General features: G+C 32.1%; 2 protein-coding genes across 4 annotated transcripts; one reads left to right on the plus strand and one right to left on the minus strand.

The window, feature by feature from the left end:
• The first annotated feature begins 843 nt into the window (after window positions 1-843).
• On the plus strand, window positions 844-7,604 carry LOC106110217. Of its 3 annotated transcripts, none has more exons than XM_013291953.1 (5): window positions 844-937; window positions 3,081-3,825; window positions 4,212-4,359; window positions 4,576-4,728; window positions 5,980-7,604. In XM_013291953.1, exons 2-5 carry the CDS (start codon window positions 3,098-3,100, stop codon window positions 6,094-6,096), a joined length of 1,146 nt encoding a protein of 381 aa, XP_013147407.1. In that variant the 5' UTR covers window positions 844-937; window positions 3,081-3,097; the 3' UTR covers window positions 6,097-7,604. The 3 variants fall into 3 exon arrangements, with proteins under 3 accessions (XP_013147407.1, XP_013147406.1, XP_013147405.1); XM_013291952.1 differs by lacking the exon at window positions 844-937 and adding an exon at window positions 1,166-1,225; XM_013291951.1 differs by lacking the exon at window positions 844-937 and adding an exon at window positions 1,386-1,739.
• Window positions 7,605-11,523: 3,919 nt separating this feature from the next.
• On the minus strand, window positions 11,524-27,509 carry LOC106110212 (plexin domain-containing protein 2). The gene is made up of 12 exons (XM_013291943.1): window positions 27,230-27,509; window positions 23,195-23,419; window positions 19,805-19,933; window positions 18,157-18,227; window positions 17,412-17,540; window positions 16,842-17,034; window positions 16,104-16,310; window positions 15,303-15,454; window positions 14,919-14,991; window positions 14,443-14,574; window positions 13,513-13,703; window positions 11,524-12,873 (listed from the first exon to the last, which is right to left on the minus strand). The coding sequence occupies exons 1-12, from the start codon at window positions 27,306-27,308 to the stop codon at window positions 12,805-12,807; spliced, it is 1,650 nt and encodes a 549-aa protein (XP_013147397.1). The 5' UTR covers window positions 27,309-27,509; the 3' UTR covers window positions 11,524-12,804.
• Window positions 27,510-27,722: the final 213 nt, after the last annotated feature.

The following is a 27,722-nucleotide window of genomic DNA, read 5'->3' on the forward strand; positions in this document are numbered from 1 at the left end:
AGTATAATAGTCTTATAGTTATTAATCCTATGAACATAATAAAAAAATGAGAAAAACGTCAAACAGAAAACATACTTTTCTACGTGATCTCACTTTGTCTTTATTAATTTAGTTTTAAAAAAAAGCGTAGTTAGACAAGGACGCCGAATAGTTGATATTTATATACCTGTAATAGACCTGTAAAATTAATAACCCTTAAAATGCTAATAGTACATTGTTTATAATAAATTATAGTAACTCAAATGATTTTGATTACTTTCTGATTTCATAGAAATTAATTTCGTTATGAACTAGCCCGCGATTTTGTCCGCGTGAAATTAAATATAAAAAATAGCATATGTTTCTAACGGATAAAATACCTTTCAAATGCAGAAGGTTTTTTTTTAAACTATCCAGTAGTTTTTACGTGAATCAAATATTAGTTGCAGATGTCCATGGGCGTACGATCAAGTAGAATAACGCGATCCGCTGCGCGTTTACCCCTTCTACTATAAAATACACACAAAAATACAAATCTTTTCTCTTAATGATATAAGTATAGAAAAATGCAAGACAAATAACAAATAAAAAATATTTAACATCCATTGTAGTCATTAAAAGGGGGGCCGTAACTGTACCAGAGGTGGACCATAACTGTTTTGAGTGGACTGAAACTCTGTTTATAGGGGTTAATTAACTATAATTTTTTATGTTTTTTTAAGTACACAATATAACAATTCATATGCAAATAAAATATCTAAATTTATTATAATCATATTTTCATTTATCTTAATTCCCAAAAAAGATTATTAATTGTGACAAAGAGTATTGTGACTCAATCCGAAAAGTGGACTGTAACTATCTGATCTGATCTCCCTGTTAAAATATCGATCTTTAACTAGCTATAACGCCCATTGCGAAAAGATATTCGAGACCTTCGGTGAAATATATTATTCCTGTAAGTAAAAGTCCAATTATTTTTTTGAACATGTTTTGAACTAATTATCGTTTTATATACCAAAGATTTATATGAAATAGCACATAAAATTACTTGTTTATCTATATGCAGCCTAATTCATGTATTTAAAATATTTCCTGAAATTAATTTCTTGTCATTATCAGTCGTAGAACGGAATGTAAATAAGAATACGACATTTGTGTTTTTTCTGTCCTTGTAAATAAAACCGTAATATTTATAAATTTTGCGAAGATCAAAGTCTAAAATAAAGAAAATCATCTTTGGCAGGTAAGGTTTTTTATATGTCTGGTTTGTATATAACAAAAAGCTGAGCATTTAGGTGTTAATAATTAAGAAATTTGTATGTTGTGACACATAGAAGAGATATGTAATTACGATAAAGTAGTAATTAATTTTGGTTTAAAAAAAATGTAATGAGTTTTATTTGTTAGTTTATCAATAATGCAGTACTACCATTCCCCAGAAAAGCGCGTTGTATACTTATAGATATGACCTTCAAGACTTGGAAGGTCAAAACAATGTTTATATAATTTGAGTAGTATTCTTTTGTTTTATCAGTGGCCGTTTGCAAGATCAGCGTCGTTATTCGTCCATTGTCCTTGTTTACTTGCTGGCTTCTATAGTCATAACATGCGGTGGTGTTAACACGTTATCACGTATTTCTTGTCCTCTTGCTATTTTTAGAGTTTAGATTGTAATAAAGTGTCTTCATTAAAGGTATTTACTGGCAGGATATACATAGCTTAATAATATTTTTGACCTACAGTATAGCGGAAAAGAGGTAAATTTTTATTTATTTTATGTTTGTAACATTAGATATTTGACAAAATAATATGACTGCAATCTGCTAGATTTTCAAAAATTTGCATCGTTATATTTTTAACAATTACGATAGTGAACTATGGTTAACTTACTGAGATTAACGCTCGGCCATTTACTTTATAGGGTATTCCACTCTTTTGTTTGGTACTTTGTATGTACCATCATGATAAGTTGCCATGCTAAATTGTACATTAGTGTAATTGTAATTTCTAGATACACAATTTATTACAGTTATGAGGTTTGTGAAATTTTAGTCCATAATGGTAATATCCTTTGTCTTAAAGATTGTAATTTTGGGGGATGTAAGTCAAAATTATTTTTTGGTAAATAACAAATAAATAGGTGGCACAGTAGGATGTATTGAGAAGATAGAAATTTCTTAATCAATATTTATGAAATAATGAAATTTTGAATACTTTAAAAATATTGTTACCTTCAATCATTTGTATAATTAAAAAATCCAACTCTTCCACTAGTAAAAATGATTTCTGATTATTTTTATTTGCATCAAAACATTTTGATGTAGGTTTTCACATGTTTTATGTAATACAAATATACTATTATTATTTTGCCTACCGTGTAGAACCCACAAGTGCAAAATAAAAAGAAAAAATTGTGTTCTTGTATGGTAAAAGTGCAAGTAATCTATTCTATTTTGCTTTACACATTAGTTCATTATCTTAATGGCCTTGTATAATTTCAGTTGATAACTGATATGCATGATAAACATAATTTTCATTAGATATTGTATTTTAAGAATATTACTATCTCTTTAACTAATGTCAGTCCACAAATATGTAATGATTTTATTGAAAATGCTATGAAATTGAAATAGATATAAAGATCTTGTGAGGAACTTGCAATTTAAAAGGAACAAAGGACAAAGGAAGGAAAATTCACTGATGAAACATAGAAATATAACTTTGTCTTGGTTGTAATCTATGAGCTGTTATTTATTCCTTTCTCAGTCATACTGTAGTCATGTAACATTTACCACTCTTAACTAGACTAACTCCAAGATGTTATGAGTGCGCACTAACTATCTGAGACTAAACTATCGCAATACTGTTTAGTCGCGGTTTGATTCCTATCAGCCTATATACATGATTGGTTAGACTACGCAATTTTAAGTTGTGTAATTAAACAGTTGTATTGGCTGCGAAAAAATCAACAATTGCACAACAGTTGTGCGATAGTTTAGTCAAAGGTGAGCGCCCGCACTTAAACACTGGCAGATAGCGACTGTATAGAGTATTAAGTTAGTTAGTTAAGTTTATAAAAAGGATTTATGTTGTTACAGTCTCGAGTGTAGCAACCATGAGTAAGCTGTGCAAACAAGTTTCGATAGAGTCGCCTGGACCCACACAAAAGGATTGTGTGTTCAGCTTCGATGTCCCGGTACCAGATGTACCGAAGAATGGAGCCAGGATCAGAGTGGCCTATGCCGGCGCATGCTATCGCGTCAGCCGCAACCGCTCTGCATCCGTGTGTAGTACATCCTCTGTTTCATCCGTTAGCAGCCTCACTGGTGAAATGGAAAGTTTAGGTATTCATTCCTCGACGCCCGCGAACGTAGGCTTTCGAGATGGGGCGCTATTTCCAGGCTATGAAGTAGCGGGTGTGGTGGACGAAGTTGGAGAAGGTGTTGACCCTAAAACTTACATCGCTCGAGGAACACGCATAGTGTTATATCCGTACGAAGGTGTGCCACACGGATATGCCGAATACATCGTTGTGCCTGACACCAAATGCCTTGTGCTGGTTCCGAGCGATCTCCCTTTGAGTGTGGCCGCCATGCTACCGACGGGTGCATTGCTTGCATGTAACACGGTGCAAACTGTAATGGATTCCTTGAAATCTGTGCTTGATGGCCCAGTAAAAAAAGATATGGGTACGCTATTGATAGTTGGCACTGGAGGATTGGCTTTATGGGCTTTGCGCTTAGCTCGCCATTATATCAATTTGAGCAGATATCATAAACGGATTCGTCTTTCCGTGGCGACTATCAAAGATGGTGGTTATACCATAGCTAGAGAAAGTGACCAGTGAGTATATCTTAAAGATTTTTATTATTTTACGATTTTTTTAGTACGCAATGTTTTTGTACCATATTATTTAATAATAACTGTCGCGTATATTTATAACATGAAACAAATATTGATATCGTCCACACTTGCCATTCAATCGTGTTTTTTATAGATATAGCTTGATTGCGATTGTCGCTGCGAACTACTCGAGTGAAGTCCTATTTATGTGTTGAAAATATAATAGATATTTAAAAAAATGATAATATAGTTGTGTACCTACATTATTTTGCGTCTAAAGTTTTTTATATTGGCAACTTGAGATGAGTTCGGTAATTCAACCGAAGATATATTTCTGTCTTATTTGGGGATAACTAAAGATTTGTTTTTTTTGTTTTAATGTAAAGAATCAAGGTTGTGCAGTGGAGCGAAGATCTGTACGAACGTCAGCTGATCGAGCGCACTCTTGACGCGTGCGGCGGTCCTGTCGACATCGTGCTTAACTTCGGTACCACTTCGAGGTCCCTGCACCGCTCGCTGCAATGCCTCGCTCCTGTATGTGGTTTTAAGATTTACATGAAAAAAAAACCTTCCTTAAAATACCCGCATGTTTTTGCTAATTGGTGTCTGGTGAGCTTATTGCTGGTGGATGATAAATTGCAATGGATGACCAGTCCTAAAGTTATATAATATATATAATCTTTATGTTATTTATATTTCCCGAACTCTGCACCTTGATCATTTTAATTAACACTAACTGTTGATACCTAGGGAGGAATGGTGCTCGTGACTGAGGAGGTCGGCGAAAAATTGATGCCGAAATTCGCGAAGAAAGCCGAAGAGATGAACGTCCGCATTGTCGTGGTGCCAAATGGATCCATTAGTCAACTGAGGGAATTAGTATTTATGGTCGCTCGTGGCGATGTAAGTATTCTATTTATTTACTTATATCAAATTTTCGTAGATAGGTAAGATACGCTTGTCAATGAGCTCTTAATTATGATAGGTTTCCAAACTAAATAGTTTGCTGTCTTTCATAATTATTACATTTTTTTAAAATAAGTTTACTTTGTGCTCGAACTTTTCATCAGCGCTCTAATGTTCTAGAACTCCGACGTTATTTCTCTACAGGACCAAGAATATAGGTTTCTGTATTTAAATTATTCAGAGACGTATTTTAAATAGGTCTTATATCATTATTTGTTAAGTAAAAAAGAGCTAACAATTTTTATCAGCGTATCATTTGAAGAAGAGTGTGTAGATTTATTAATGTATTATAAATGATATTTCTAAAACTTCGGTAGAAAATCAGTGATTTAACCCAACAAAATTCAATCAAGTATCATGAATGCCTTATTTAATTGGAATATATTCATATATTACCTGAGACAAGCAATAGTGAAAAGGCAATTTCGCAACCCTTAATACGAGGATTTTTAAAGCAGCGAACAAACATCTATCGTTGTGAGGCTGGCAGTTTAGGAAACTTTATTATAACTCTTTGGCAGTTAAGGAATTTGGCGTTCGGATTACTTTGTTTTTTTTTTTATCCATACATGTGTTCATTGGTTGTTAAGTAAATATAAAAAATATTACATGCAGTACAGATAGTATCTGGCTATTGAAAATTAGGTATATTGAGTGAAGAGGCATGATTGAAGAATAAATTGGACAATCGGTGTCGTCGAGGCTACAATTGATATTGCGGCCGCAATGATTTTGCATCGCTGATGGCGCATTGCTTTGCACTGCGAGACAGATTGTAATTTTTATTGGATGGGTCAACATCGATCATTCACCTCGATGTTGCGTTTTCGCCTTATTGTAGGACAGAGAAGGAAAATTGAAGAGGCAATGAAATTAATAGAACCAGATGAGGCTTAAGACACGTAACTACTGATGTGAGATTGTCGTTATATGGTTCTATTTAATATTGCTATGGTATCGAGTAAATCTCCATTAAACAAAAAATTAATTCTAATCATGGTCATATTTATTTCTTCTACAGTTCTATCTTTAAGAGCCCCTGCAAACTACAGACTTTATCGACTGATAGTTTAGTCTGTGGACCTCTTAAATGTAGTAGTATTTGTTAGGACGTTCAATACCACCGTCTTGACTTCACTTTCATAAAGTAGAATTGAAGGTATTACAGAAGCATGGGATTGTTTGTAGATCGAGCCGCCGCCGCACTCGGTGTTCCCAGCGGAGGAAGCTCAAGAAGTTGTTAGAAAACTATGCAACTCTGAAATCAAGGGACGCGCCATCTTGAAATTCTACGATGTGGAATAAACGATGACTAGTCTTTTCAAGTATTATTTAGTGGTGAAAACCAAATGTTTACTTTAAGCAGTATACTCAGCGCTTACAAGTTTAATCATATACTCATATATTGCTTCATTCATATAATCTCACAATTAGTATGTAGCATGTATAACATATTACATCTTCATATGTTATAAGTATCCTTTTCTCTTATCAATATGTCACGGAATTTAAGATTAATCTTACTGTGGCATGTACTTTATCATTTCGCCTATACGATCTGTGTTTACATACATATACGATATAATGATCGTGCGTAATATTTCATTATTGATATCTCATGTACGGACGTATAGGTAAATAACGAAGTTATTAATTTTCGTAAACACTATTGTTCGTCAACTATTCTTACGTTATTTCTACATGTATCCCATTTCATAATGATAGATTTTACTAAACAAGGTAATTAAAAATTTCTAAAAGATAAATTGATGAAAATTTCATACAATAACTTGCAATGATTGCACGAAAAATAAACTCTAATTAAGGCGATATCCAGATAATTTTAGATGTTTTTTCCTTAAATGATGACATATTCAAAGCTCAAAGTATCGTATTAGTAATTATTTTCCAAAAATAATTCAAAAACCTACAGTGTAATCATTTTGTATTAACTTGATAAATTTAACTATAAACTATAAGTATATTTTTAGATTTTACTCTTACTCCTATAAAACTTTGATACAATTTTCTTTTAGGCTACCTTTTTATTAGTGTTAGTTTCTCGAATAATAAAATCAACATTTGTATGGAAAAATATGTTATTCTTAAGTAATCACAATTCGTATGACATTTAGTATATTGTTCTTTAATATGAACAGTTTTTGAAGATGTTTCTTACACCATATACGTAACTTCTGTATAATTTGTAATATGGATATTAATTTTAATAATTTTATAAAATTGTCTACAGAACTCTCATAAAAACCCAATAATTTTGTATTTCCGGAATTATTTTGAATTCCATTTAAGTTTGTAATCTTTTATTAAATATCGAACACGCACAATAGTTATAGCTTTAAGTTGTGTTGCGACTCTTTTTTTGTTCAGTAAACATTTTTCATCTTTAATACCACGTAATAACCATTTAGCGTAAGTTTGAATTTCATCAGTAGATTTAAATAGTGTAACCTTATACGTATTAAAAATTAAAAACAAACTGTATTATTTTATCTAGTCAACTTTGTGTTTAACAAGTAAAACATATTTTTTTTTCGTGGCGTAATTAGTTCTGCTGACTTTAAAAATTGTCAAATTTAACCTGTTTATGGCTTCAACGTTGAAACCTTTTGAAAAAATATTTGCCTGATAACTATAACCTCAAAATGTATAAGAGATGTTTCCCACAGTTGGCAGATCTAATTATGTAGATTAGTGTTAATTTTGTCACAACCATTATGTTTAAGCTGTTTCAACTCTGACGTAATTGAGGTTTTGTATAATTTCATTTAAATAAAGATATCCAATTATCCTTATCCTTTGTATTTTTTAACCTCCTTGTACCATAAGTTATAAACCAATATGATAATAGAGAAACAATTAAAAGATGTAATAGCAATGGTTCAAGTATTATATTAAAACGCGGAATGAATTCAATCCCTAATTGTGCAATTTAATTTAATTATCTGAGGTCTGTTTTTAATTAGAGACTGAAATGACATTTCTTGGGTTTCTAGCTTTAATAGTGATGTGCTTTTATACGCCACTACCGGAAAAAACGTAAATAAAACAATATCGTTTTTGTATAAGTTATCATGGAAAATGTAATGATTCTTATTTAAAACGTAATAATACAAATTAGGCAAGTTTAAATAAATAAGTAAATTCTAGGGGAAAAGACATTTTAATGAATCAATAACAGGTATTGGTCGGAACCAAATACTATACGCCCGATGTCGGAATGGTATAATAATATAACAAGTAATATAATGACAAATTGTACGTGACAATGTATCGACACGGATAGATACAAACAAGTCGTTATTCCACTTAATATGGTATGTATAAGAGGTCTTTAAATTTTCGACGAATACAGAAAAAATGCCGTGCTATCAAAAATATTTATAACATCAATCTAAGCGCCTTTTAAAGATAAAAGTTGCGATTTAAAAAACCGGTCACAGGTACATCACTGCACAAAAGAAGCTGACATTTGGAAATTTGACATTTGCATGTGACAATTTAGTATCTCTGTTTCTCTCTCAGTAAGAAATAGAGTCTAAATTCCAATCAAAAATCGCTTCAGCTCGTAGCAAATCCAATCCAAAAATTAACTTTCATTTACATAAAATTATTTCAATGTTACATACAAATAAAACAAATCCAAAATTGGCATTTAATCTTAACAGCACAAACAAAACAAAAAGATTTGTATCTATTAACTAAAAGTTTGAATAAAAATGACAATAACAATAAACATTTAACTTATAAACTTAAACTATTAAGAAAACATGTATTTTTCCGCTTGTTCATTATCTACTTTTTCTAAAACCTGTGTTGTGGTTGACGGCTCGTCGATCGCTAAAGAGATATATGGACTTAATGCCTTTGTAGCGTTCGGGGTAAGATGCGACACCCTTCGCCGGTACACCATTCGCCGTGCCCCAGATGTCAATCACTGACCGAATTTCCTCGTTTATATCGGCATGGATGACAATTAGTACCGTAGATGCATCAATGCCGCCTTTCTTCACTTGCGCATTGGCTCCGCAAGATTTTATAGCGACGTTGTCGACATGCACATACTTGATAAGATAATTTGGAAAATAGTTTTCGTATACGTACATTTGTCCCTCGTGTACAGAAACTGGTCCGTTTTCTATAACAGCAGAGTCCAGATGTTTCAAGTTGTGTGACCATTTGCCAATTTCAAGCGCTGTTTTGGGATTTTTGCAAGCCAACTTTCCTCCGCTGCAATCGATTATAAGGACAAATAAGCATATTGCAATTCGATACATTTGTGTTATTAACGCGAGACGTTTCAGGTGCGCGTAAAATTTGCAACTACAATAGATGCCAAAATCTTTGTTTTATTGTTAACCATTGTTCGATACACAATTAACATGTACATGGTGCGGCGGTAATAAGACTGACCGTGACTAACTTAGCTGGCTGTGAATTCATCAAAGATGTAACGGCTTTCAATACAAACATTTTCGTTATAGGTCAATAATGGTTATTATTATTTACATTGCTTAAGAAAACATGAAATAAAAGTTTAATGTGTTGGTAATTGTTTAAAGTTTCGTCCATGACCGAGGGGACGACTAGGCTTTAATTACGCTGGCAAAGAATGAATTAGTTAATTTCTTATTATATTGTTTGAATTTCTTAACCGATGTCCAGGCCATGTAGCCTGTAATGATGTCATTATGTTGTTCGTTGCCATAAGAATGTCGGTTAAAAACGTCGTATGGGATTCCACAACAAACAAAAACACATTGTCATTTTCTGGTATTAAAGCCGGACCTGTAGATAACAAACACAATGCTTTACCACTGCTTCATAAAAGCTAAAATATAGTCTCATCGATAAAATAAAGTACTTATGTAGAACGTTTAAATATATTTGGTGGCTAACGCAGACTTGCGTATTGAACATCCCCTCCCCCGCATCCCGTACGCCCCGCTACAACAAAAATTGTTTTCTGTGCAGACACCTGCGATATTCCGAGTCGGCAAAATGTTTAAAAAATTAAACAAAAAATTAATAATTAAACTATTACGTAAAAAGAATTAAGAAATAAAACAAGTATGCTAATGCCACTTTTTATTGTCGAGAAATAATTCATTAGCGGGCGCTTAAAAATAAAATTTTTCTTCATTTTATATAATTTTAGTAAACAATAACATCTAAATAAAACTAATGGACTCGAAAATGTTACATAATGCGGTATTTATTATACATCTGAAACGACGGAAGGTTAAAAAAACTTTTAGTTGTCTCCTCAAAAATCTTTGGTGTACACTGATCCATATCTGTTATTCACCACATGAAGAAACTGAAAATTGTTACTAAAATAACACGACAATAATACAAATAATATCACTTTGACATATACTTTAAATTACTCCGAAACACCTCTTAATAGAAATACATTAAAAAATTGATCCGACGTGCACTTAGTACACGCGACGAACGTATTCATGGTAAAGTCCCGTAAGACGATAAACTCTTGTGATGATCACCTCTTGTTGTCTATTATACGTATATTATTGCTATCCTCATACATATTAGTACTCTTTTTTCATTTAACTACAACAAATAAAGTTGATATCCTTTCATTTTATTACATTAATGTTACATATTTCCTAAAATTTAAATTCATTGATACTTTTCGAATGGTAAAAAAACGTGTTTTCTATTTCATGGAGGAGTGTAGTCCGTCATAGTTTTATGAATGAAAATTAGTGGGAAAATTTGGGATAAAGTATTCGTAAGATCATGGATAAAATTTGTTTGAGATCCGTTTGTTTACGCACAAATGCCATATAAATTTTGTCAATATTTATACGAATATTTAAATTGTGCTAGAACTTCTGGAATTTGAAACTAGGACACTTGATATCCGTTTAGGGAGATTTACTTAGGATTATTTTATCAGAATTTTTGATGTATTACTAGTCTTATATTTAAATGTAAAAAGGACGGACTCGCCGATATGTCTTCCGGAACCAAATTTAAAATGGACATAATATTGTTTACTTGAAGATGCAAATTGTAGCGCAGATTGTTGATCAGTTTAAATGTAAATTTGAATTTAACTTATAAACTGAAAGAACAAAAATCGAGCTAAACTTTTAACTAAACTAAATTATACTATACAAATGCCGATTACATATAAAATTGATACATCATAGTTAGAAGCACTGAGATTCCAAACATTTTATGAATAATAAAATTCACGTGTAAATTAAATATAAAAGTTGTTAACACAATAAAACTGACATTGTTTAAAGAGATTAGAAAATAGATAATTTACATTAAAAACGTCAATTTAATTACTAAGACATGTATTTTTATATCTAAAATAGAACAATAATTCAATTTTTTAATTAAAAATGTTATTACACATAATAAAGATATACTTTAATACCATACAAAATTACAAATAAAATGTAGCAAAGTGATGATCGATTTTATGCACTAAGTAATTTTAAATTGTGCATTTGGAAGCCCTGCAAATAAGCAAATTAAATGTGATAACAAAAAAAGCGATAAACCAATTAATTCATATATGTATATGTATCACAAACAAACCTTGTTCCTAGCGATTCCTTAAGTACTAATAATTAAGTAATTTCAAAATTTAATTATCAATTTCATGGTTAATGTACATTTTTTGTAAATATTTAATATAATTTTGATATAAGGCATCACATTTAGAAATATAAATTTAATTATTACATTATATTTTGTCCTTTTTTTCAAATACATAATTTTGATTTCTTCACCATTTTAATGTTTTACATCAATAAGCTGCATTATAAACACATAAGTTATCTTTTAAAACCATTTTTACGTATCACATTTTATGGCATCAGAAAGATGCCACACGAACAGTGGCCATATCGCCCATTGGTTACAGAGGACAACGTACAACATAGCTTCTAGTAGAATGGTCTGTAAACCACCTTATAACACGTTTTACCATAGGGCAGAACCATAAATCGCGTTATGGGGTCCTTTAAAAATATTGTTGAGAATATTAGCGTTACAGGGGGTAATTTCTGCGTTATACGATTTATTGTACTTGTCGAAAGTGGCGCCACCATTCACTAAACGGTTAGTTTGCTCTACAGTGACGCGACGCACTGCTCGTGTGGTATCCCTCTATCAGATAAAACTTTTGTTAAATATCCCTTCCCGTATAAGATCGAATAAGATAGATTTCAGTCAAATCATTTTTCACTTATAAAAGGGCCTTACTATAATTTCATGCGTTAATAACAAACATGGAAATTGGACGGTTTGTTAGTTTACGTTTATAAAAACAACGAAAAGGTGAAATTATAAAAAAAATATATTAAAATATAGCTGATCAGTTTTCATTTCGATATTATAATTTTTTTCTAAACTGTAAAAAGGAATACCTACATAAATTAATTACATGTTTCAATTATCTCAGTAACTGTATGAAAATCGGAAATCATTGATTAATATTATATTCAGGCGATATAATATTAAATTAAATTTATATACAGTGTGTGGCAGTGTTATAAAATTTAAGGCACGTCTATTAATTTGTACTCGGGAAAAAGCTGAGTAGAGATATTTACATTATAGTATATTTAACAGGGCCTTACATTAGCTTTACTTACGTACATATATAACATTGTAACAAGATCTGCATAAAAGCATGGACAGTTCATATCTAGAGTTATTTAAACCGATTACAAAAGAGAAAGTGATAAATTGTCTTGTATATTTTTTACTCAATAATTTAGACAATTACAAACCGATCATTGGAAAAATTTTGTTGAAAATCTAGGAGTCTTGCAATTTGAGGCAATGTTGGTATTTATTTAAAATACGGACGGTTATTAAGGCTAAAATGGGCGGTCATTGGTGGATTACATCCTGAAGTACTAAACTAGGTAATGGATCAAACGCAATCCGCGCTACTATTTGACGATACAAGTGAGAATTGTTGAAGTTGACTGTGCGCAGAGCTGCTTACATATGTATAGTAGCTGCAGTGTACCGAGCTTCACCGCGTCTCCATCCCCATTGGGAAGGTCGATACTGTAAAATCATTAATATCAATTAATAAACAATAACAAAAATATAGCAAATTATTTATAATTAAGTAAATAAATATTTTGTATTTAATTTTTTCATCGTCTTTCTCCTTATCCTACCCCCGTAGAGTCAAAGCCACAGTTTTTTGTCCTCCACATAACACTATCATACGTCATCTCAGTCATCACTTCCTTTTTGATCATGTCACCTTTCACGCAATCCATCCATCTCTTTCTACCTCTACCTCTACCGGTGTACCCTTCCAAACTCATAAATAACTTTCTCAGATTATTGTTCTTTAAACATAGATAGTGTTAGTACATTCTAGATATTAAAACATTTTAAATTAAAAAAGGAGTTATTTCTAGTGATTTCTGACATCCTACGCCACGAAGTACTGTGTTTGAGCTTTATTATATTAGTACTAGCTTTCGCCCGCGATTCCGTCCGCGTGGTATTAAAAAAACAAAGGCAAGTATCCTATGTGTTCTTCCAGACTATGCTCTAAACCTGTGTCAAATTTCATGGAGATCCGTTGAGCCGTTTAGGCTACAAACGCTAACAAACATCCATCCATCCATCTAAACTTTCGCATTTATAATAATAGTAAGAAGTAAGATTAGTAAGTAGTATAGATTATACCTTAATAAGGAACTGTCCGCTGCGGGTGTGCGGGTTCTTGAACGCGTATAGTATCCAAGCGGCGAGACAGCATACGAGAGCTACGAGCACGAAGGCCGCGACAGCGCCCCCTACCGGCGACCGCTCCGCCGCGCCCACACCACTCGCCACACCCACACGCTCGCTACTCGTCTTATCCGCACCGGTGTGAACTGAAATACATTAATATCAAATTACAATCAACACTATAAACCAACTAGAAACCATGCCAAAGTGGCAATAGCCTAATGGTTTGGGGTACGGACTACCGATCTTAAGGTCGAGGGTTCGCAATCCCGCCAATCGACTATTCTCGTGAACCATATCCTAGCAAAAGCCTACACAACTTAGTTGAAATGGTTAAAACAAATATTAGTAAATTAACAAAAATCTACTAATATTTCTTAAAAAAAATACCTTAACTACAAAATACACTTAAGTACGTAAATTCTTAATTTTTTTTAGTTAAAACATGTTTTCACACAACTTTTGACATCTTTCTTTTACAATATCACTTCACATTACTTCATAATTATTACAAATTAACTTTTGCATCCACTCCGAAGGGTGGTATTACAAAATCTTATTTATTAATAATGTTTTTATGTGATTTTCTACACTATCAACTACATATATCAGTATGAAGTAAGATATCAATTTGGCCGCCATGTATGGAATTTGATGTATCCCTCTTTACTCGATTAAGGTTTTCAATCAATACAAAGAATAGGCGTAGCGAATTTTAAAAATAATCAATAAAAATCTCCGTTTGTCTATAACTTTAACACGAGGCAATATAGACTAAATGAACGAATGACAAGCCTTTCTTAAAAATCGTAAGCAATATTTAGTCATAATAGAACGCAAACAAGTCACTTGTTAGATGAGGATATATATAAATATAGTATTTACCTGTGCTAACAACAACTACAGAGTTGTTTTGTCCGTCAGTAGTGTAGGCTGTGTTGCTGTTGTCAGAGGGCGCGTTGATCGGTGCATGTGCGGGGCAAGACGATAAGTTCATCACAGGCTCTCTATCGCAATCTGGTGATGATTATAATATCGTTAAGAATAATTATATATAGCTACACTAATATTATAAAGAGGAACAATTTTGTATTTTTGTATGTATTGATATAACACAAAAGCTACGTTATCACGTTTTTTTTATTTCACGGGAAGAAATCACATATTACTTTGCAGGATGTCAATCACAGCATATTTTAAATAATTTCTAACTAAAAGCCCTACACTTATGACACGCTATAGGCTATACATGTTCGAGATATTTAATTTATGGGTTGAATAAATGTCTTCATGTTAATGGCGCAACACATATTGTCAACTTTATCCTCTTAAAGTAGTGTATAAAATCAAAATAAACTTACTTCTAACTATCCAATCTTGTTTGTTCCTGTCGGTGCCGCTTGAACATTTACGAATCTGTTCACACCATAGACACTGAAAAAGAATAATAATAAAATTACTAGCTTTCGCCCGCGAGTCCGTCCGCTTGGAATTAAAAAGAAAAGCAAGTAGCCTTTGTGTTATTCCAGACTATACTCTACAGGTATGCCAAAATCTATGGAGATCTGTTCAGCCGTTTAAGCTACAAACTCTAACAAATATCCATTGATACATCTAAACGTTATTTATCAGTTAGATTTGGTTAATATGTTATGCTTTAGATAGTTTTTATAAAAAAAAAAAGTTATTAACTAGGAAATATTTTTAAATATCCATTAGTAGTTATGACAAAGGTATTTAATCACCTGGAAGCCGGTGTTGTGGTTGGCGCAACTCTCGCATGTGTTGTACTGTATGCAGGTCGGCAGCGCTGTCAATTTCAATATTGTGTTGTTTGAAATCTCATGATTCTTGAAAGAGACGCGATGATACTCGTAGATTGTTTTATGTCTTACACCTGATAGAAAAGGAAACTGTTAAACATACTAATACAAGGGTTTTTTAATATCAGAAATTACCGAGAATGTTAAAAAATATTTTTATACTTTAAGAATTTGTTAGTTTAACAAAGAGAAAAAGGATGTAAGCGGGCGAGCAATGTACGGTTAATTACTTTATATAAAGTAAAATAAAATATAAATAAAATCTTCTAGGAATAGTTTATATCTATTTTGCTGAATCATTTAGTGGATTAAATTGAATACATTAAATAAAAAATGAAGCAACAAGAAATGAAAACACTGTTATCTAAATGGAAACATTACAGGAGATAACCTTTGCCAATGCCTTTGACAATGCAAGAGAAGTGTCTCTTGCATTGTAAACAGTAGACACTTCTTATTAATAAGATAACCGAAGACATTATATACAAGTAAATAATGTAAATAAGAATGTTTTAATTTATGATGAATAAGTTGTTATTGTTCTCTTTATGTAGGTTATTAATACATCTGTGCATTTGCTTTCATTGGCAGAAAAATTCCATTTAAATAAACCTTTAAAATTATTCATGGAAATTTTAATGATAAATAAAATAAATAAATAAAAGTTTTGTATTTACATCTTTGTAACGAAATAATAAATTTCTATGAAAGGAAATAACTTACTGAATAGGTATTTATCTTTTAAATAAGCATCGCTGATGCCAACTTTAACTGGATGCTCCTTATCGTTGATTTGCTGAACGGGTATTGGGATGTCTTTGTATGTGAATACAATATCTCCATTCTTGTTCAGAGTTGCTGCAAACGTGAATGTTTTTGTTGCATCTTCTTGCAGTGTCACATTCTCCCAGATCACGGTAAACTTTGTTCCTAAAACAACATACATTTTTACTGGTATTGTGAATTAAAAATAACTTCTATGTCACTCAATGTAAGAATAGAATTCAATATCAGGTTCACAACATTCGCACACTAAATATACCATAGTAAAATTGATCCTCTATAGTTGAGTCGTAAAGGTATATTTACAAGTAAGGACATTTTTTAAAGTCAATTCTGTCTAGTCTATCTATGCCATTTATTAGATAAGAATTTTTGTAATGTCGAAAAAATATTCAGGTGTATTTTTAAATGTGCAAGTATTGTTAATAACAACTATTTTCAAATTTTTGTCTGTGTTAATCTACGGAATGTACGATTCCACTATGACGGCACTTTTTATGAAGAGTAGTTAATTATTTCATGAGTAAAATATGCTGTTTTTCTTTTATTTCTCCATTATACTCAATATTACATACTCCATTTACCTATATCATCATCACCAGCTATATATCCCCACTTGTGGCTCGGAGCCTGCTCTAAGGAGTGTCTATATAGATGAATATTGCAAATTAGACTCACCGTCATCATACATTTTAACCATACTATCATTAGTAAGAGTGGTGTCGAAGTTAGCCATCAATGGTGCAATGTACTGCGTGGCAGCAAGCCAGTTGTGTACATGCTCGCCAGTGTAGATAAACCCGCCAGTTGCTACAGTTATATTCCGTATATCTTGACCGTAGAATGGAAAATCAAAACTCAACTTCAACGTCTGGAAAATAATTTTTAATTGACAATGTACCAGAAAATATACTTTGTTTGTATTTACTACATCTGGTTTATTTCAGGCATATAAGGTTTTTATTTACTGATGTCTGTCAAGAATAAATTAACATATTGAGTACTATTTAATAAAATATGATAACTTCATTACTTCGGCGAAGTTTTTAGCGAATAGCGCACTATCTGAACTGTCGTATTAATTGAATTTATATAGTTCACAATACTACAAGATTTTTTTGTAGGGTGGATAGTCGATGGTACTAAAAAAATCTTGTTCTAATCTGGTCAAGGTTGCAATTCTATTATTGTAAGAACATTAAACAGCGGAAGTTTCAAGCTGAAATGGATAGATAGATGGTACTTTACCGTGGCACGTCGATGCGAGTTACTGAGGACTTCGTGTATTTCAGGTTTACGTTCAGTGATGTTTGCCCAATATTCCTTCACATAGGACACATTGCCGATGAATGTGCTATTGTAGAACATGTGATTGTCCTGCGTACAAAAATAATAAACGATTATTACACATACTGAAACGATGATGACAAAGAGAATCAGAAGCAATTATAATTTAAACAACAATGTTATAAATACACAACGCACAGTATTGTGTTATAATAGCTGAATAATTATCAACGATATATATTTATTTGTGTATGTGCCTAAAACATACATTAAATTATCTTACTAATATTATAAACTAGCTTTCGCTCGCGACTCCGTCCGCGTGGAATTAAAAGAAACTAAGTAGTCTATGTGTTCTTCCAGACCACACTCAACATCTATGCCCAATTTCATCGAGGTCCGATTAGCCGCTTAGTGTACAAACTCTAACAAACATCTATCCAACCATCCATCCATCCATCCATCTAAACTTTCGCATTTGTAATATTAGTAAGATGTGTATGTACAGATGAATGGATGGATGAATGTTAAAAATAAGCCTAAACGGCCGAACGGATTTCGATGAAATTGGGCATAGATGTATAGGATAGTCTGGAAGAACACATAGACTATTAACTTTTGTTTCTTTTAATTCCACGCGGACGGAGTCGCGGGCGAAATCTAGTAATCCATATATTATAATTTTAAAGGATAAGTCAGTACTCACATAAACCAAACTGGTTAGATTGTGTTCAGCTTTAATCGTTTCAGGAGTTTCCCGAAACACATCAGAGGTATCTGTAAAGAAACGACACAAATATAGCTTTTATGGCATATATAGTATGTATCAAAATCAGTAATTGAGACTGAGGCACTACTTTGTACCTCAGAGTGCCATGATGATGTTAGAATTTTGTTTAATCTGGCAAGAGTATGTAAATGTTCCGATTATTATGTAATTGTACATTGTACAGTGAGACCATCATAATTCATCATCCACTAAATATTAAGGATAAAAAGTCAAGTCAAGCAATAAAAGGACAAATGTGAGTAAGTGCAAGAAACCTTTATGAAGATAGACGGCAACCGAGGAACCAGCCAATTAACGTCAAGCAAACATTCAATTTTAACATTTATCCCTAACATACATTTTAAAAGAGGATGCACTTATTTGTCTGGAACTGTCCGTCTGCATACCAACAGACGGATAACTAATGTTTGTAATAAATTATAACTATGCTCATATAAGATAAGTTTTCCTCTTTATAATATTAGTAAAGATAACACTGTTGGTTATTAAGATCTTTTTAGACGAACTTGAAAATTACTATCAGCATAAAATTGGCTCTTGAATGGTTAAATCCGGAACAATAATTTGTTCCGGTTTAAATCTAAAATTTTATATTTGTAATAATTGTACAGAAGTTTAATTTTTATTTGATGAATAATTAAGTAAATTCATATAGAAAGTTAAATATTAAGAAGTAAAAATTAAGTTAACTCTTGGTTTATGTCATGTTAGTATTACGATTACAAATAAAGTTTCTAACGTAACAATATTTAAGACTTACTAATGACCGCAGTTTATTTAGCTTAACGACTCATAGCACATTACACTAATTAAGTCGTATTTGAAATACGTCACGCCTTTTTTCCATAACAACTATATCATATGATAACATTATTTTATTTCATGCTCTCGAATACATAGATTTAAATAATAAGGCCAGTACTCAGGTTTACTTAAGAAAATTAATGCTTTCCATACATATGACAAATAATAATTTTATTACAATATATAACAGCGGGGAACGATTGCTAATTTTTTAATGATTGACTATTAAAGTTGCTAAAAAAAGATAATTTTTGAATGCTGGCAACATTTGAAAGTTTGAATTGGTATTGTAATGAGTTTTTTAGCAGACCCCTGATTGATTTGATATTTGTGATGGCGGTGATCAAATAAAAGACTGCAGTTGTCACTTGATGGTCGAGGGATGCGCTGTGGTTATGCGCACGAACAAAGTTAATTGTTTAATCCTTATAAATCTTTGGAATACAGTCAGTGTTGTGCACTTGTCACTAAATATTGAAGGACTGTGTTACTGATATTATTTTATTATCTCCGACCTTCGCACGACCATATTAGAGGATAAAAGTTACCCTATGATTTACCTTCGAAATTAACTTCTGCAAGTCGTTAGTCACTCCGACACATTTAATTAGCAAAATATTAAGATTATGATTACATTTACGAAAATCTATTTTTCACTATATCTATTTCAATATGTTTTATATATTACACCATATATCATACAATTTTGAGATGAACTCTTTTCGTCACATCAACATAAAATTAAAAGTGATATACTTACTATCGTCGGGTAGAAGCGGCTCACTCACTTTAGGCATATTCTCAGTGAGGTTAACGCGCAATATTCCACTGCCATTGACTCCCAACAACGGGATCCTTGTGACCGTAGCTTCAGATGGGGTAGAGGGCTCTGAAATACAGTTAAAGAAAGTTTGTCAGAACTAGCATTATTTAAAATTATAATTCGGCAATCTCTAATAAAAATAGAACATTGAACGAGGCCCCTGGTTCATTAAGAGGTGCCTTAGTGTTAATTTGATACCATTAAATTAATCATTGATCAACTCTTACTGCCACATGTACGCAATCATGAAATAGCTAGGAACATCAAGTTTTAGAGCCTAAGTGAATTGTTGAAAGAAATCGTGTCTATAAATTTTTGCGTAAATAAATAATAATCTAAGTTAATTTTAGTATTCTAAACAGATGAATTATTTAAGACTAGAAATATATCTAGGAACAGATCTATACGATGGAACTTCGAATTTATATTATGTTGCATTTCATTTCTCGATAAAGGTAGTATGTAATCAAGTTCAAAATATATTAAATACGATAAATGTAGCTTCCCTACATTTAAACGGGCCACGACTTTAATTAAACTTTGTTGAAAATTGAAAAACGGATTATCAAGTGCGACATAATCGTCATGATCGTGAAATAATTCGACAACATTGGTGGTTCTAGGCTTTTAAATAGAGTGCAGTAAAACAATAACATGAAAACACAATGAACAAAACGATATTTTGATCTGCATGACTCAATTATAAATGTTATCTCGTTGTTATTCTTAACAGGTTATCGTCAGCAAGTGTCAAAGCCAGTTTATACTTATGTCGTCTCGACATTAGGTGCAAAGTACACATTGGGTGTAAAATACGAATTAAGTTCATTGATTGTTTAAGATTGTTCTTTTTTGCATTATGCCGTAATGGTGTTTACCCCAAAATATGATTGAGTGTTGTTGTATTCTAGTTTAGAAGATGTTGCTCCTAATCCTTATCTCCTTATTATAAATGGTATTTACAATATACACGATGGCGATGACGTTTTCTGTTGATGTTATCGATGAGAACCAAATACACTGAATGCCAAAAAATATGCAAAAGCAACAGAGAAACTTCGCATAGGCATTGTATTATCGCAATCAAAAATCGCAATGTTAGTGTGATCAATACATTATAAATATTTATGGTTTAAAAAATAAGCGAGGCGTGCATTCGCATATAAAAGCAGACTAATGAAAAACTACGCGAGCATATTTAATATTTTTGTAATTATTGATAAAATAAATATTTGGCTATCCTCGATTAAGTTTTTATTGGGGAAAAAATGTGACACAACCTTCAAAGTGTAGTGTTTGCATTAAACTAAAATGCTCATTGAACATGTTACAAACAAATTCAATCCACGTTCATCTTCATTCAGAATTAAGTTTTCGATTTTATCCATCGATAAAAACTTCTCTTTTGCTGTTTACATTCTACAGTAGTAAAATAAAGAGATATATGTTAAGGCTTTAACAATTAATACCTCATAAGAAATAATAAGAAAATTTTTGCAAGAAACAATTAGTTGAAATTTCTTAAAATAATAACAAAGCATTTGTGATGAGTGTCCACGTAGTCGTACAATCTAAAGATGTCTATCGGGAACTTAGTTTCAACAAACTACACAATAAGTAAGTAAATACACGTGACATAATACGTAACAATACATATTTATATTTAAGTTTATCATAGGATCAGAGTAAAATGGTTTAAATATATGGCCCAAATAATGTTGGACCTTGAGACTATGTTTGTTTTATAGCCGTAAGACGTAATAACGACACTTTACGGTTCGATGCCGCTCCGCTCTACACCGGCAAATAAGGCACGTATGTAAATATATAATCTTAAAGTAATAACAGTGGCACACAAAGACGACGCATTTATCTCGTGTCAGCTCATTAAGAGCGAAGAATGACTGTGTGCACATAAACACAATGAGACAAATTCTTCAATAAACCTACTCGATTTATATTTACTTTTCAAGGGTTTGATGTCCTGTATATTTTTACCTTCAATTTCGACATTTTGCACATCGAATTCATAAATCAGAATGTATAATTTAAAGAATATAAATATATTAATAGAACGTTTCATTTTCATATTTCACAAGTTACTTGCATGCAAAACCTTCTCGAGATCTGTATTGTGTAGTGATTCACAATAATATTAAACGATGCAACGCTTTATTGTGAAATGCAAATCAAAAACAAATGTTTTGAAAAAAACTTGAGAATAAGAGAGAAATACATTATGTGAAATCAACTAAACCGAACTACAAATTCATCTAAAAATGGTAATGGAGAAATTGGTTCATTCGAACACAGTAACTGTATGACAAATAGTAAAAAAGCGAATTACGTCACGTGTAAACACCTGTGTAATTTCCCTGTGGCAAATAATAAATACTTAGATCATCGGCTACCATATGTGTACGTCGCGCATAAATTATGGAAAAAGTAAACAATAAATAAAGACAAATGCCAAGTTGATAATGAGAGAATATATTGTACGAGCGCGCAAAAGTCTTACCACAATCAATACCGGTTTTTCTTGAATGCGTAAAATAAGAATATAGTAATGGTGTCTACATTATGTTTCCTTTTTTTATGTCCATTAACAATAAAATGCAGAACGGCCTCTCGTCTCGTATTACATTTAAACTGCTGAACGTTCATCAATGATTGACATATAGTAACGGCCAAAATAAATCCAACATTTTTCAAACATGTCAAAAAATGATGTCTTTTGCACGATTTCATTTGCAAACTAAGCTATTATTATAACAGGTATTTCCATACATAGCATAAATTAAGGATACTCGTCGTGTTTATCCGCTAACAGTTTCTAAATGAATTCCGAAACTATTTCGATCGTTGTATAGATAACTAATTTAAGTTACTTTATTTAATAAAGCAAAACATAAAATGTCGCCCACCAAAAATTTCTTTAATGACTTCGTATGCCACGTATTATACGTAAACTAATGATTAAAATTATTTTAACACAAGTATGTATATTTTCAAAAATTATTGAGGTAGGTACCTTTTTTATGATAAAAGGGGGCAAACGATCGGCGAGAACACCGAGGTGGTCAACGAGGCCTATGGACATCGGCAACACCAGAGGATCTACAGATGCGTTGCCGGCCTTTGTGAAAATGATAGGTTCGCTATTTGAAGGACCCTAAGTCCTATTGGTTTGGAAATACCGCCGAGGCCAGACCGTTAAAATTGCCTTGTTCAATACTTCAATGTCCGTGTTAAATATTAAAACTAATAAAGCTACTACGTGAGGTATTTCTTCTATGATTTGACATTTGATAAATGGTGGATACTTACTGGTAGTGTTGTTTACTGTCCTATTGGTATCTTCTGTGGGTGTTGTTTGAGTTGGCTTGGAGGATCCATTTGATACAGGGACCGCGACTGTCGTGGAAGATTCCGTCACGGCCGTCGTCGGGGCTGGAGCGTCCCGTCGATAACGCTCATGTTCCAATAATACTATCTTTGGTTCACTAATGAAAGTAACCAAGCCCTCATCTAATGCGTAATTCACATTACTTCCTGGGAAAAAAAAAGTTTATATTACTAAAGATGAATAATTTACACGTAAGTAATGACAATTAGAAAACACCAGCACCAACTAGGTGTATTGCAATTTGAATCACAACTAGGGTTGAACATTTGTCTATTTTCATTGCTACGCGATATTATTTTAATAATCATAGAATCGCTGCGACAATTCATTTCCATTCCTACTCCTTTAATGATATAACGCGTTGATATTCAGAATCCCTATTCTACATGAAATAACTTTACGCTTGTTGTGGGCCAACTGAATAAACAATTAAAACAAACAAAGCTAAACAAACATTGTTTTTGCATTAAGAAATAATTGTCTAAAAATGTTTATAATAGATAGTTACCAAAATATTTTTTCGATTATAAAACTATGAAATCACATTTTATAGTTTTTTTTTTTATAAATGTCGTTATAATATTTTTGGGAAAAAAAATTAAACGACATATGATTTTTGAGCAATATATTAAAAAAGTAGTAATAGAAGGTAATAAAACGTTCGTTCGTAATAAGAGTCGTTGTTATTGGTTGATATCCGGGAACTGGATATCGTTTAAGTAGATGTCGATTAGCTGGACACCCAATGGCTAAACAACATGTAGAATACAAAATTACAACTCTTGTGTTTTTCATTATGTCATTCGTTCTAGTCTAGGGCCTAATCGGACATCTGCAAGTGCGAACCGTACAAGTACAATTGGGAAAACGTACTAGTACACACTTTTAGTACCTTTAATACTTCATATTTGTGTGAACACAATACATGAATAGAATATAACGAGGGTTATATATTACTTCACATGAAATTTTAAGCAGGGTCAAACATATGTTATTGGCGAAAATGAATTTAGTTTTAAATAATTTTATGCAGTTTTAATTCTCATTATCGAAGATGGATGCTTAAATCTGGCAAACATTCAAACAACGAAGAGGCGAACACTGATATCGTGTAGTGTACTAAAAGTGCCAAATGTCCGATTAACAGAAGCCGTTCGGTAACGTTACTTTTAGTACAGTGCCGAGTAACATTACTTTTTAGTACATCGTACGTGTACTACCCAAGACTAATCCGTTCCAATCATCACCAGAATTAAGGTGACTCTTAATTGCCCTGATGATTGTACATTTTTTAATGACAATATATTCGAGAGACTTCTGAGGCAGAGAAAACTACCTGTTATTTATTCAACAACTCTTCTTTTTTATAGACCACAATCAAATAGTGTTCTGAATTATTTACTTTATCTAGCAACTTGCCGCTTCGTACGCGTGGAATAAAAAAAGGAAAAATGTAGCCTATGTTACTCAGTAATAACGTGGTTTTTAGTAACAGAATTATTGTAATCGGCCCAGTAGTTATTGAGTTCTTTCAACACAAACAAGAATCCAAAAATACAAATCTTTCCTCTTTATAATATCTTAATTTAAATAATTTAGCACCAAAAGAAACAACATATCTGTGTGTTTAAAAATTTAACTCCAAGGCGGATGATTACATAGAAAAACGCGGGATTTCCTTTAAAATAGACAAGTAACATTTTCAGTAAAGCCACTGACATGCTAATATATAGTGGTTTTCCTGTAGAAATTAACTATAACTGTTGAACTAAATTACTTAATTAAGTTCAACAATTATGGGGGCGGATATATTAATTGACACTTAAATTGACAAAAGTAATTTCTATTCCCCATTGCCCCACACAGAGTCCCAAGTCCCTTTGTATATAGTTATTATGAATAATGTGCACTGAGTGAGTCTTTAACGGACCATTTAGTGATTAACTGCAGCAGTAAGATCTCTTCTTATCCTAATTACTAGCTAAACTCAGCAAACATTGCAATTCCAAAGTAAAGTAGTAGCCTAATATAAAAAAAATCTTTATAATCATAATGTAATTGCGCAAGGATAAAGTATAATTGAACACAAAAAAACATTACTACAATTTACTAGAAGCTTATAGAATTCCATAAATTTATTATAGCAAAAGTGCCTTGATTACCAGGTTTAGGCTGAAGTTGTCTTTTCCTTGTGAATCTGGTATGCATTTAAAGGTGATGTTGGTATTTAGGAAGAAATAATAAGTATACTTCTTTTGATATATTTATTTTGCTTAAACATGCAATTAAAAAAGATATGATTCTAATGAAATTAGCTTAAAATTGTGTGAACTTCAATATTATTAATAAGAATCTGGTCTATGTGAGGTGCATCTTTAACATGAATTCCTAAATAGCACCAACGAGACTAAACTTGAATGTGATTAATTGTTACAGTATTAGTAATGTAACCACCATAACAGCCATTGATTGGGCTTGCATTTTCACCTTTGTCAAAGTAAATTATCATACCAAATCTTTATGGAGTTAAAGGTTAGCATGGCTATGGGCATGTTATGAGGAGGGATGAATCACATGTTACAAGGAGAATGTTATTTATGAGCATGGAGCTATACCGGTAGAGGTAGACCTAGAAAGAGATGAATGGATTGTGTGTAAGATGATACAACCAAGAAGGGAGTGGTGAGAGAGATGATAGGTGGTAGAGTTATTTGGTGGATGAAAACCAAAGGTGTGCCAACCTTACTGGAATAGGATAAGGTAGATGGGATAATGATAACAAATTTTTGTCCTATTTCCTTTTTAACAATTCGTAACCTACAATTAAATAGACTAAAAAATGACTTACTGATTTTGTTTTTACAGTGTTTTAAATGTTAGTCATATTTAGCAAAAAATCAGTAATTGATTAATATTTTACAAGATATCGGTAACTACAGCCATTAACCTAAAATCAATGAATTTCTTTTGCAATAACCAAATATATATTTCAATGCAGTTTTTATAAGCACAGTAACAAAAACAAACATGTCTCATGGAAACCTACCATTTTAAGATAATCATTCAATTATTCATATTTATGATATTTTTAAGAATTACTATGTATGGATCTCTTTACTATACATAATGCTTTTATTTTATTGTTCACAAAATGAGGCTGTTGTACGGAACTTAAATTTTGTTACCCTGTCATTTAAAAATGTCTAATTTCGATTACTAAAAAAACTGGCAATTCAGTCTCCTTTTTGTTTAAGAACAAACAATTAGTGTACTGGCATATAACATCAAGCATTGCCTTCACCATCAAATTCTTCTTATCCCCATGGAGGGTCGGCACATTATGTGCTGCTCTTCCATACATTTCTATCAGCTGTCATATCTGAAGCTTTCAATCTTTTACATTTCAGATTAAAAGATACTGACATCATTATGATATAGTAATCTAAATCTACATTTTAAATATTTACATGTGAAAATGTATACAATGGAACAATCTGAATTATTTCCTGAAAAAACCTATGCAATTAGACCATTTGACCTAAAAACATTTTGAACATAGTTTAACTAAATATTTGTGAATAGCTTAACTAAATGACGAGATTTTTAAGAGCTATTTAAAAATTTGATTTACATCCGCAATACATTCAATGCTCTTTCATTACAGGATTAAGCCTTTTTGTCTAACCCACTTTATTCTTTAATTTGATGTTAATGTGATTGTAACACTTTGGAGTCTAACTAACCACATTCGGAATGAAATAAATGCTTCATAGAACTTTATTATACATCAATTCAATGATGTCATTTCGTGATGTTGGAAAGTTGTACTATTGTAACAAAGTTTTTAAACTTAATTAAGTTATAAAATATTGACATAAGGCTGCTTAAAAAAATTACGATAATCGTAAAAAACGTTGTAGCTAAATAAGTACATTACTTTTTTAATATGCACTTACCCTTTACGCAGTGGCTAAACCAAATCAGTAGTAACAGTGACGTGGTGGCCATCACCTTCGGTAATAAAGAAAAATACATTGTTCCAGAAAATGACACGTTCTCCCAATCTAATAAAGACAAATTAACTTTGTGTGGCTTTCCACGCTGGCGTTTGTATTCCAGTTCCCGTATCCTGTGCAATCTAATGTACCTAACGCCTAGCAATGCACCGACATATTATAGTATAGCACACACAAATAGCAATAGCCAATAGCGTAGCACGGATATTTACTAAACTAGTCATTTCACATCCAAAGATAATGGTCAAAGAGCAAACCAACTGCGCACAACTAAAATGTTTTATGTTACTGTAAAAGTAGGAATTACGGTAAGTCCTAAAATTTACCGATAGAAACTATGGTTTTGCAATAAGTGTGAAAAGTTAGTAGATTTTTATTTTTTCGGGCATTTACTATCATTCATTTGGCATATTTTAAGATTCCCTTTAATTAT

The sequence above is a fragment of the Papilio polytes genome, unplaced genomic scaffold (assembly GCF_000836215.1).
Source record: "Papilio polytes unplaced genomic scaffold, Ppol_1.0 DF820711.1, whole genome shotgun sequence".
Lineage (NCBI taxonomy): Eukaryota > Metazoa > Arthropoda > Insecta > Lepidoptera > Papilionidae > Papilio > Papilio polytes.